This window comes from Sarcophilus harrisii, chromosome 1 (assembly GCF_902635505.1).
Source record: "Sarcophilus harrisii chromosome 1, mSarHar1.11, whole genome shotgun sequence".
In the NCBI taxonomy this organism is placed as follows: domain Eukaryota; kingdom Metazoa; phylum Chordata; class Mammalia; order Dasyuromorphia; family Dasyuridae; genus Sarcophilus; species Sarcophilus harrisii.
This window is the reverse complement of record NC_045426.1, coordinates 372,366,688-372,380,298: the sequence shown is the minus strand read 5'-3', so window position 1 is coordinate 372,380,298 and position 13,611 is coordinate 372,366,688. Positions and strand designations below refer to the sequence as shown.

Genomic DNA, 13,611 nt, shown 5'->3' with positions numbered 1-13,611 from the left:
TTTGGTCACAATTTTCAGGCAGTCCAGTTATTCTTATATTCTCTTCGTAATCTGTTCTCCAGATCCATCATTTTTCTTATTAGATGTTTCATATTCTGTTCTATTTTTTCATTCTTTATAATCTCTTTTGGCATTTCTTGCTCTCTCATAGCTATACTGGCTTCCCTTTTTTCCAATTTTAATTTTCAAAGAATTATTTTCATCTTTTAGACACTATCTCCTCTTTGAGTTGTTTTTTTTTTTTTTTTCCATAAGCTTGTTTTTCTTGCATGGTTTTTATTTTATTTTAGTTTTAGTGTTTCTTCTGTCTCTCACTTGATTTTTAAATTCTTTTTTGAGTTCTATAAATTCTCACTGTTCATGGAGCCATTTCATATTTCTCTTTGGGGTAGAAGCTTTTTTTACTTCAGTATCATCTGAACATGAATCCTGGTCTTACCTGTTTCTATAGTAAGTTTCTATTTATTTATTTTTTTAATAAGAGATATTAGTGGAAACACCTCTTATTATGTGGTAGAGGGATGATGCCTCCAGCTTCACTTCAACTCTCCTCTCTGATCTGGAATTCCAAACCATGTGCCTCCTTCTGCAAGTGCCCACAGCCCTCACCTTCTCTGCTCCATAGCCTCTGCACCCTGGAGTGTGCTGGTTCCTTCTCACCCAGGGCTGTATCTCACTGGCACAACTGGGCCCACTGTTCCCAATCAGCCAAGGTTTCCTCTCTCTTCCTTGACTCAAACCCTGAAAATCTCTGTGATTCCTGCTGAGCCTCCAGCCACATGGGGGAGGGGGGAGTCCCTACTTCCTGTTTCTGTGAACCTAGCCCAGAGGATGTTCTCTGCCTGCACCTTGGAGGACCTCTATTCTGCCTCAAATCTTGATTTTTCACTGGAGTATACTTTTAAACAAATAAAATACCTATAATTACAATGGAAACCCATTGTATTGAAATAAAAGCATAACTTTTTTCTTGTTCAATTTCACAGATTTTTTCCTCTCCAAAAATCTTTCTACCTTTGAAAAGACCCTTGGTGGGGAGTATTTGTGAACTCCATTTTAGAAATATATTTATCCAGTATTTGGAAAAGAACACTGAATTTCCTCTATGGAATATACCATTAATTGTTTATCGTACACCTGAAAATCTCCAATGTCAAGGAACTTCTGGAAGGTTCTTTTCATTTTTTGTTTACCTCTGGAATTTTTCTTCTCATGTGGAACAGAAATCTCCCTCTCTATAATACATGCCTATTGTTCTTGATTTTTCCTCTTGATTCAAGCAGTTCCTTCAGATATATGAAGATCATCATCTTTTCCCCTAAATTAAACATCCTCATTATTGTTGTTACCATTACAGTATTCCTTTTGTAGCTCTATTTTAACTTATTTATAGTTTTCATTTTTGTGGCATTCAGTATTAAAGTACACAAGATGTGGTCTAAACCCAATGGTATACTGACTTCTATCTGATATACTAAACCCAATGGTATACTGACTTCTATTTTCTATACTTTTCTTGTGGCAGACTAATTTTATATTAACTTTTTTAGTTGGCACTATTATTTATTGATACTAAACTTCCATGTCTTTTGAACATAAATTGCTTTCTTGCTATATTTCTCTCATTCTAATTTGTGTTCAATTTATTTTTTTGCATCCTAATCTTAGCTGTTATTCTGATTTCTCTTAACTTAAATCTTGTTAACATAAACCTCAAAAGTTAAATTAGACTTAATGAAGCTCAGTTCTTTCATTTCTCTATTAGCTATTAATTCTAGTCTTGTATCATCTCCAAACTGGATAAGTATGACATCTAGATCTTCCTTTCCATCACTATAAACATGTGTAGCAGAATAAAGCCCATTACACTTGAGACCTCCTTCTAACTTGACATCAACTTTACTAAGTCACTATTCTTTCCAGTTGTTCAATAAGCACTAAATCCATCTAAATATGCTTCCACCAGCCTTAATCAGAGTAGTTAGAATACTAATTTAAAAACAGCACTCTGTAACTTCTTCTGAAGAAAAGTATATTGGTGGTAGCTGAATAGAATTTCTAGGACTAACTTCTTTATATTCCTTGCTTTTTGACATGTTCTCTCTAAGGAATGTTCTAGACTCTGTGTTCTGTTAAAAAAGCTTTTCTACCACAACCTTCTTAAGCTTCAAAACTCTTCACTATCACATTAAATATGATTGATTTCTAACTTATACACATGGAATTTATTCATGGTGGGAGCTGGGACTAAACTAATTTTTTTTTTTTTAAACAAATATACCCAAATTTCCACAATTCAAATTAGCTTGAGAGGGTAATAATCATTGCTCAAAATGTTTTTGAAACTTTTTAAAATTGCTTTTAAAACCTCCATAATATTCTTTTGTATAACTTCATTGCTAACAAATCTTTCAAGAGCTGATTTAACCTTTTTAAAAAGATCTAAAAGCCCTTCTGAAAACCAATCAATAAATAAATAGGTAGTTGGAATTGTTGAGAAGTGGGTCTGATTTTCTTGTGTAATTCATAAACTGTTGAAGCAATTACAGAAGAATTGCAAAATATTTTGAGCTTTGTCAGCATTTTTGGATTAAACCTGTCTTTTAAGTAATAGTCATAAAGGCCAAGATCTAATTGGTATATGTTTTAAAAACAAAACACAATAAAATCCCCCTTTTTACTGCCTTATTGTTATTAAATAGTGGTGTAGTAAAAAACCAAAAACAGAATAGTGGCCTGAGGCTGAGAATCTTTGTGACTTTGAGTAAGCCTCTTCTCCTTTATTGGTCCAGTGGATAGCAATTCCTGCCCTATCAACCTGAGGGATGGTGAGTGAAGTCATGCATCTAAAAGGTCTTTGGGAATTGTAAAATTCTATATGAAAGGTAGATACTGTCATTTTTGTACCCAGTTTCATACAAAGCACTGTTTACATGCAAACTAGTTCGACTAATTCCTTTTCTAAGTTTTCAAAGCCTGATATTTAACAAATATTATTTTAAAATGAATTTAATATGAGAAGAACATATTATTCTACTTTATTGTAACTTTTATTTTCTAGCATACTATTGCTTAAGGAGCATATTAACACATAAGTTCATTTTCAATGTTTCTTGCATTTGGACAGAATTGATCTAGCCATTGACAGAAATATTATTATAGGAGGCTGACTATATTTTATAATTATTATTTTAGTAATGGGGAAAACTGATATATCCACAAGAGCTGATGAGTTGTATTTTTAATTCATTGTCATTCTCAAATTCTAGTTTTTCAGTGTCTTTCTTTGCAGTGGAAGAGACACAAAAGTATGAAAGACAGGAAGAAAACTATATCCAAAGATTTTTTTTGTACCTAACCCTTATCATGTCACTTTTCTTAATGGGTTAGATGGTGTTCATAGCAATGGTGCTTAAAAGCCATTACCACTAAAATGAGTGCATCTATTTTCCCACCTGCTGTCAGTTCAGAAGATTCACAATTTAAAGAAAAAGCTCTTCAGCCTTCACTGTAATCTTGGCAGAGAGCAATTTCCTCTGATCTTATCAGGGTGGTAACTATCTTTTGTATTTCTACAGGTACTTTTTTCCTTTTCAGAATGAATTTTAAATTGGTATTCATATTTAAATATTACATAGGCATTCTTTTTAATTAAATTTTCTGACATGTCATTTAATCTTTGAGCGGTTCTATACTTTTGCAGAATCATATCTTTCTTGCAAAATTAGCAGATTTTATTTCCAAATGGTATACTTTTCAATGGTAGTAAAAAAAATTATAATTTTGCTAATAACTTACAGACATTTATGTAAGACGTTTAAATTTTCAAATCCTTGACATACATTTAATTTTGTTCACAGAACAACCTGGCAAGGTCAGTAAACCACATGTTATAATTACTGTATAACTTGATAATCTGAGGTTAAAATAGTTAAATGATTTGCCTATGATTACATAGTAAGTGTTGGAAGCAGGATAGTGGTACATATATTGTCATCATAATAGCACAAATTGAATTTACAAATTGTGATTGTGTTTTAAGTAATTTTCTTTTTTGAATTGTCATTGCAGCTGGCTATTGTGTAATTACGTATATCCTTGGAGTTGGAGACAGACATTTGGATAACCTTTTACTGACAAAAACAGGTAATGAATCATGGCAATTAATAAAATTGTGATTTCACTTCGGAGAAGAATAAATTTATAAAAAGTGTGTAGAGAAGGCTCTCCTATACAAAATTGTTGGTTAATTTTGGTTAGTGAGGTTGCTGCTTATTTAAAATACAAACCATATTAATTGATACTTTAATGGCCTTCTAGTTCAGCTTACCATCTAATAGAGAAATCTCTAATCTATTATATTTGTTATTCTTCAATTTCTGCATGTCATAGAGCAACTTACTCTATTCTTATATAGCACTGGTTGTTAAAAAAAAATTTGTTTTTTTGTATCATTGAATCTGCTTTTTTCCCCCCACACTTTTTTACCGTTTATTTTTCCCCACTTTGGTATAAAAGAACAAAACTTCTTTCTTTTTAAACCCAATTATACCTTACTGGAGTCTCTTTTACTAAGAGCTAAACAACTATAATCCCCTTAACTATTCTTCATATTATATAATTTTTCAAAGTGTGTAGGATCATAGATTTATAATTTTGGGGTTGGAAACCATACCATTCTGGTAGTCTTAGTCTGGACACACTATTTTTTGATAATCTCTCAAATTATGATACTCGGACACACTGACACATTAGCACATTTCAACCAGCCTAAGTATGGAAAGACTGTTGGTTTCCATGAAGTAAACTTCTAAATTACTATCTGACATCAAAAATCACATTATCGACAAAATTCAGTTTCATTCTACTTAGAAGCTTGTGTGCCTTACACATGTTAAGTGCTGTCTTTAAAAAAAGGAGACAACCAAACCACCCCTTTAAAATTTAGATACCAAGACAATATAATGTTATAGAATTAGGACTTTGGTCTTGTTAATATGGAAAGGCTAATTTTAAAAAGTTAAAAGAGTATGTAGAATATGGAACCAAAGTAGGAAGCAGTGTACTGAGTTCCTATATACAGGCTTTTCCAAACTATCTAAAAATGTACCAGATTGAATTCTGATGGAGAAATTCAGAAAAAAAAAATCACAGTGAGTCATTTTTCTAGCCCAGCTTAGCATACAGGCACACAGACACACAAAAAGGTCTGGGTACACTGGCATCTAGTTTAGAGAAGTGCACAGAGAGAGACTGTGCACCAGACAAGAGCAGATCCCATACCCATTTACAGGACTTCATTGCATCCATACCAAGCCATTGACAAGTGTGAACTGGCATCTCTGTTACCAATTACTCAGTTCCAGGCAGAGCCCCCAAGCAGACTGACAAAGGGACTTAGTGATGGATTGGTTTTTATATTCTCAGAGAGGAAAGTTCTGGACACTATAGAAAGGAAACTCAGAAGCTAGTAGCAGAGGTGTGTATTAGATTCCAATTTAGAGCAGAGTCTTATTTTTAGTATCTAGCTCTGCCTGCAGAGAGAAGAATAGCCAGAGCAGAAGTCCCAGACCAAAGGGAAACTTACAATTCTGCCACTTTGAACTTGCAGAGCTTCCCAAACTGACAGAATCTGGCTGCAGTTTGCCCAGAATCAAACCCAAGTTGCAAACTGTTCAGACTAGAGGTCAGATTGTCTTGGATAGATCACTTGGTGTCACTAATAACCTGCAGGTCTCTAGGTTGTCTCTGAGATCATGAAATAGAACAGCATTCGATATCCCAAGAAAGCAGCATCAGCACCAGCTCAAACTTTCCTTCCAGAAATATGACCAAGTGTGGCCCATATATAAAGGTCAGCAGAATAGGCAAACAAAAACACGAACCTTACATTAATGAGCTATTAGGGGGACAGGGATGCTCAAGTAAAAGATAGGATTAACCAAAAAATACAATACTAATGCACAAGTCTCTTAGAATCAGAGAGCAAAATAGATATACAAAGAAGCCACTGGTTACCTCTTCAGTGAAACCTGAAAATGTAAATTCGCAGGAACATCATAACCAGAATCCAGTGTTTTCTTGATCAAAGTAAAAACATAGCAAACGGCAAGAGAGAAGGAATTTAAATCCCAAGGATACATAGTAAAGGTCCTACACTATTTAGCAATCACAAATATAAGGAAGAGAACTTGGAATATTTTTCCAGAAGGCAAAGGATATGAATTTAGGAGACAAGAATAACTAGAAAAACAGTATAATTCCAAAAGAGGAAAAGTAGCTCTTACATGAAATAAAGGACTTCCAAATGACTTCCTCATTCAAAACCAAAACCAACCAACCAAACAAAAAAAAAACTTGATAAAAAGACTTGAACTATGAAAAACCTTTTAAGTTCTGAAGTAGGAATGAAGCGAAACATTAAAAAAGGGAGACTTGCATGAATAAATAAATAAAATGGATATACATAAATATATAAATAAGTAAAAATAAAGGACTAAAGAATAAACTGCATTCACATATATTGTATCTTCAGCGTAGATCAATTGGTCAAAGGCTGGAGGTAGTCTTAAAGATCTTTAAAATAATCATTAAGAGTAGAAAGAGAGGGAAAGAGGAATATACTGAAGGAGAACAAAAAGGCAAATTAGGGAAAATTATCTACACGTGATGAGTATCATCTGTGCAAACAAGAATGAATGAGTCGATGGACAGGGTTGACACTTGAAACCTACTGCCATCTGAATAGATCAAAAGAAAGACATACAAAGTTGGTTACAGAAATCCATTTCACTCAACTGGAAAAAGACAAAAGAAAGGAAAGAGAATTCCAGAGGAGGCAGTGTCAAAGGAGAGAAGGGGGTATGTTCAAGATATGTAAAAGTGAAATATGGGGGATAAGAGATAATGAGAAATCCAGGATGACTCCTAGGTTAGGAGTGAGTCTGAGGAACTTGAGAGTATGGTATTGTCTTCTATATAGTAGGGAAGGTAGGAAATTGGGAGGATTTGGAAGGAAAGATAATGAGTTCTGTCATGGGTATGTTAAGTTTAAAATGTCTGCTGGACATTGATTTCAAGATGTTGGATGGCTGTTGGAAATGCATGATGGGAGTTCAGCAGAGAAATTGAGGCTGGAAAGGTAGATTTGAGAGTCATCTGTATAGAGATGGTAATTAACTAATGAGATCTTGGTAATTGATGAGATCACCAAGTATTAGAATAGAGGAAGAAGAGAAGAGGGTGAAAGACAAAACCCTGAAGGACATAAATATGGAATGATCTGGAAGAGGATCCTTCAGAGGAGAGAGAGAAAAGGAGCAACAATTACCTCTTTGTAGAGAGAAATATTCTGTAGTGTAAAACTTTATGAAGTATGTTCTTCTGTTAAGAACACAGAACAGCCAATAGAGCACATAAGTACTTTAGTGATATTGAAATTTAGGAAAATGTAGGACAAGGCTTTCAAGACTGGGGGCATAGATCTTCCTGGGACTGTTTTTGGGAAGGAAGATAAGGATGGTTTAACAACATCTATACTGATAGAAAAATATATCCTTGATAATAAAATCATAGAACTCTTTGTATGTGTTTGTTATTTTTAGAATTCATCTCCATCTCATTCTGGACATTTCAAATCAATTACAGAACTCCCTCATTTGGAATTATTTATTTTTGTGTATTCATAGTTCATTTTTGAAACTTGTCCCTCCTTCTGGACTTACTTTCTCTAATAATTTTAGGTTTCTTTAAAAGAGTCTATTTTCTCAAAATCTAGGGTATTTGTTAGACTGTGCCTAACATTAGTATTCTAAAGTTGTAATAGTCACTTACCCCAAAGCTTTCAATATCTCTTCTTCAGCATCAGTTTTCTCTTTGTCAGAATTGGTTCAGGATAGTATGGCCAGAATAGCCAGATTATTGATGAGATCATAGATCCACTGAAATACATACTGTATCTTAATGTGTGTACATCTATACATACATGCATATACACACAACAGAAATGGTTGTGTATGTGTGTATACACATATGATTCAAATTTAAACTTTAGTGAACACACTACTATTGGCACAAAGTAAATAATTGGAAGTCAACTATTCTTTCAACCACCTCCCAACATGTTTTGCCAAACACCCTTTAAGAGCATTTTTTTAAAGAACACTTTTGTATTTGTGTTCTCATAGTATATCTAACATATTGTAGGCATTTAATAAATACTTAATTTTTTTTGGTATTTTTATGAATAAAATATCTTAAACTAGAAGCGATATATGGCTATGCAGGAAGGAGAATGAGAGTTGTATTACATTTCTAAAGTTTGTAAAGTAGATATTAACCTAATATATTTTGACACACTAACCTAAATCAAGATTTAGTTTGATTATCTTATTGAAAATGTATTTAATATTCCAAAATGAAGCTTTAATTTCATGTTCCATTATCCAGATACTGTTTCCCACTAGAGGGAGCTCTGAATTTGTTTTTAAAGACAAAGACATTACAGTCAGCTCAGATGTACTTATAAATAAGTGTTTTTTCTTTTCTTTTTTTTCCCCTTCTTTTTCTATGCAATTTGATTTGAGTTACATGTGTCCATCTGCTTCATAATTGTTTCTTGCAGCCATGAAGGTCAAGATTTATTAATTAAACATATGTTTTACAAAGGTATTGTACAGAGAGTCTTGACAACTGTTAGACATTTAAATGGAATTTGAAATGCATTCTATTATAGGCAATACATTTCAGTAACTGGTTAATTTTAAATGCTTTAAGCCTCATTTGTTTCTTTCTTTGGCACACATTTTATATTAGTTTATATATCAATTCTAGTGACATTAGATTCATATTTTACTAGATCAAGAATTTTTAAAAACCACAGATTCTTTTTTATTTTGCTGCTGTCTAAGCATTTTTGAGGGCAAGGAGCCCTTTTGTGTCTTCTACCATTGCCTATCTTTCCAATTAGTACTTATAGCTCACCCTGTTACTTTTCCCTCTCCTTCTGCTGATTATCATTTTTATTTAGTGATCTTGAAATGAAAGAACTTTTCTGAAATAATATACATAAAAATATATTTTAAAGTTTAAGCTATGATCCCAGTTTAAGGTAGGATCACCAACTTCCAGTTTCTATGTATCAGTAATAAATAGAAGAGTATAGTTTTTTGGGTCTTGGGACACACAAAAATGAGGGTCTACTTAAGTTTTTGCGTTGTTTTTTTTTTTTTGGTGGTAGAGGGGGTGGCCTGATGAGGGCTTATATCCTCTATTCTTCCTCTTTACTATGTTTCTCTAGAAGGTTTATACAGAAGGATCAATCTAAGAACAATAGATTCAATAGGCAATAGTTACTGCTACTAAATTCCCACAATTACAAATTTTCCCAAAATGTAATGCAAAAAAGCAAAAATGTAATGCAAAAAAAATTGAACAAATGTTTGTGATTCAATTTTGAGATCTAAATTTTTTCCTAGTTCATTTATTTTTTTGGCTATTTTAAGGTAATAATATCTGAGAAAAAATTTCCCAAGAAGGTATCAGCTGGTACAGCAGATGGCACTGTATCTCCACTAAGCATTCAAAGCTTATAAATTCTTTTGTCAGTAGACAGTAATGTATGTACATCATTTTGAACATTTTGGTTTTGAAGGTATATTTAACGAGAATAAATATGTCAATTATTAATAGAACTTCTTGCTTTTCTTCTAAGATGGTATCTTTGTAGGAGAAATCTTAAAACATTTCAGGCATATCCCCAAATTGGGAGAAAAAGCAGAGTTTTACTGAGGGAGCCTTTGGAAGTAGTTTTAGAAAGAACACTCAGAAAGATGTATTATGGCTCAATTAATTTGGAGTACAACTTAAATGTATTTGGATTTTTTTTTTTTTTTTGAGAAGGTATCTAGGTTATTAGTAAGTATTCATCAGGGAAAATACAGAACTAGGAAGGAGTTCAACCCAGTCCCCACTGTGTTTGGAATAACTATTTAATTCTCATTGTTTGTGAAGCTTATAGTATAATTAGCATGTAGCTCCTTGATAAAATAAAATACTAAAACATACATATCCAGGGAATTGGACTCTGAGTTAGGAGTCAGACATGGATCTTGGAGTGAGGTGGGACTGACTGACTGTGTAGCCTAAGGCTACTTAGCCTACCTACTTGTCAATTACTCTTGTCTTTGAAATGAAAAGAAAGTTCTTTTTCTCTGGACTTCATAGTGAGGACTAAAATGATGCTGCATATTTAATTTCTTTGAATCTTTTGGAAGAGTACAAAATAAAATATATTGGACAATCTTTTATCTTTTCATTTTATTAAGTCTGATCATTAGAATTTTCTTGAATTTGTTCAAATTCCTATTATCTAGTCTTACCATGGAGCTAAACAATTACTAAACAGTAATTGTTTCTAGTTGTAGAGTTAGAGATACAGTTTTTAGATTTCACTTTTTTTTTTTTTCACTTTTTCAAACTTCTCTTCCAAAAATGTTGCTTTATTTAAGAGGTTGAAAAAAATAATCTTTTTAGACTACAATGTCAAATTCAAAGAGAAATTGGGGCCATTTCCTGTAGCTGTATATTGACTTACAAACTACGTATTAACATTATCTGGTTTTGTTTTTTTTTTTTTTAATATTTCCCAGTTACATTTTAACCTAGTTTATCCCACACTGACTTGTGTGACACTTCTATTTTAAAGTATTTCTGGACTTAAACATATTTCCAGTAACCCTTTATTTCTATATAGTGGGGAAAAAACAGAAAAAGCTTCTCATTCGTTCATTAACTTAGTTATAGCTTTTTTGTATTAAAAGCCAAGTAGCAATGTTTTAAAAATAACATAGCACAGTTGTAATTTTTTTCTCAGAAAGACTGATTCGAAATTAATTTTTTGTTCAAAGTATTTTGTTTTATATAAAAGAAAATCTTCTACTAATAAATATTTTGATAACAATAGTAAATCAGATATTTGTATTTAAGTCTATCATGGTATAATTAATATTCTCACAGAAAATCATATGCTCAGACTTGCCTTCATAATGTATATTTTTATTCTCATGATTGTAAGGGTGACTCATATAGTGTTTTTTATACTCAGTAGATATCCAATGAATTCCTATTAAGTGAATAAATGAAATGGGTTTTTCATATCAGTTTTACTTGTCTTTAGAGCTTAGCAGATTTCTAGGTTTAGCTTTATATTCCATCCAGAGTTCTATTTGTAGGCATAATGAAGTTTTCTATTTAAATTATCTAGCTTGCCTCTGTAGAATTCATAGGAAATTCTGTGACTGAAGTTCTTAAGGGAAAAAAATTTTTTTCAGGTGTTTTCACTAAATCATTTTGCTTAAGTACTTTAAACCATATTATGGAGCATTTCTAACAGATCACGTAGAAAAAGTGAGATTTTGAACAGTTTTAACCTATTTTGAAAGAAGGAAATCTGTGTAGTAACTAGAACACATAAAAGAATACTCCAGAGAATTTTCCATTTCAGCCACAAATAATTTAAAGTCATATTCATTTAGTTAATCTAAGTATACCCTTTAAATATTTTGAAACTTTCAAGGATAATTGTCTTCTCATGAATAGATTTCTATCAGCTAAGTAGGATACTCCGTATTATGAATGTCTTGAATTCTCGCAACTTCACGAAGTCAAGTCAGCAAGCTTGTTGTCTAAAAAATCCTTAACACAGTTCGTAGCATATTAGAGAGAGAGAAAATGGCTCCCATCTTGAAGGAAGTCAAATGACCCTAGTCGTTGTAGCTTTACTATGGTTGGGAAGACAAAACTTCTTGAGTTAAGGAATGTAAAAGTTAATTTTGCATAGAGAGTAGAGATGAATTTGGATTGGAATAATTGAACAAAGACTTTTTCAAGGAAATGGAAATTGTCATATGGATAGAATTTGGAACTTAGACTGAGAAATGAAAAGGATTTTTGAAAATTATTTAGATAAGTGGAACGGGGAAAAGCTGAATATTGCAATGGAAAAAATGAGCAAAAACCAAAAAGCAAGAGTGGGTATTAGTTTTGTGTGGAACACCCAAGAAGGTGGGCCAGGTAGAGTAGAGAGTCTGAAAGGGAGTGAAAAATTAGTTGGTGTCATAAGATAGAAGGCTTTTGATACCTTCTTGGTTTATTTTTAAAATTTAGTTTCCATCATTTTGACCAAAAGTACTTTATAGATCACTTAAATAATCTGCATGCCAACAAACTATTGTGTAGTAAAATTTTCTTCTATCTTATGTACATTAAATCAGTGCTTTTAAATGAGACTGTGTTCCTAGGCAAATCACTTCATTGCTTTGAATTTTTTTATTCATCATGTAGGGCTTAACCAAGATAAGTGGCAGCACTAATTCAGGCTTTGTTCTCCCCCCCCCCCCCTTTTTTTTTTTTCTCTTTGCAAATGATTTTATTGTTTTAAGAAACCCCTTTTCCAGTGTAGGCTTTGACAATTTTTCTGCAACTTACAGCCTTGCAGGATTGTCTGGATTCAGTTAAGAGGTTAAGCTACTTATTCAGAATTATGCCAACTATACATGTCAGGATTTGAATTGAGGTCTTCTTGGTTCATTTTGTCATTTAGTACAAACTTCCAGTCTTTTCTAGATATGCTTTTAAGTGGGGGTGATCCCCAATCTCATTTATGGTAGGCTCCAAGTACTGTAATGGAGGATGATTAAAGATGTATGGACTCCTTATTATAATACTGGGATGGATAGATATTAGACTAATAAAGCCACCCTTATATAAGTAGTCTCTAACATCTCTTTCAGGTTAAAAAACAAACAGACCACTTTTATCTTTAAGTTATAGTATGATTTATAAAATTATAGGATTACCAGCTATATTTTACTTGATGTTTTTATTAAAAATGGTTACGGTACTTTATTTCTATCTTCTTTCTCTCCTCCTTCCTACCGGACTCCTGCTCCCATTTTAGCTAGACACACATAATTTATGAGTTGCATAGGCACTAATTGAAGCAGCATTCAATTCAACAAGCATTTGTTCAATTCTTTTCCCCTTTTGGTAAGACCCAGGATGTCTGGGACTGTTTTTACCTTTTCTTTGTAATCCCTAGGCTTAGCATAGTGCTTTACAATTATATGTAAGTAGGTGAGATGGATGTGATTTCATGCATATAAAAAAATCTTGAATGAAAATAATTCCTTCTACTAATGCAAAAGCTCTCTCTGTGCAATTTATAATCTCAGAGAGATTATAACCATTATGAGAGATTGAACCATTATGTTCAAGAGCATTACTTGAACTTAGATCTTTCTTCTTTGAAACACTCTATCCACTGAATCATATAATAAGAGCTTAAAAAATACTTATTGGTTAATTGATTGATAATATATTATGAGCTAGATACTGCTTTTTTTCCCTAAAAATAAAAAAGTATTACCATTGACCTGTTTTGAGTTTGAAGTCATGAGGATTAATGCACAAAAAATTTAAAATAAGACCTTTTCTTTTTTAAAAAACCAGGTATTTAATATTCAGACTTAGATATGTATTATATTTAGATCATCAAAGTAAAGTTCAGTTTACTCTGTTTGAGGCAGCTACACATTGGATAAAATGGATAAA

General features: G+C 32.5%; 1 protein-coding gene across 1 annotated transcript in view; it reads left to right on the top strand.

Moving 5' to 3' along the window:
- PIK3C3 (phosphatidylinositol 3-kinase catalytic subunit type 3) overlaps positions 1-13,611 on the top strand; it is a 179,252-nt gene that overhangs the window by 93,124 nt on the left and 72,517 nt on the right. Inside the window, exon 21 of the mRNA XM_031946013.1 lies at positions 4,072-4,146. Within this exon, the coding sequence (XP_031801873.1) occupies positions 4,072-4,146 (75 nt within the window). The remainder of the gene's footprint in view (positions 1-4,071; positions 4,147-13,611) is intronic.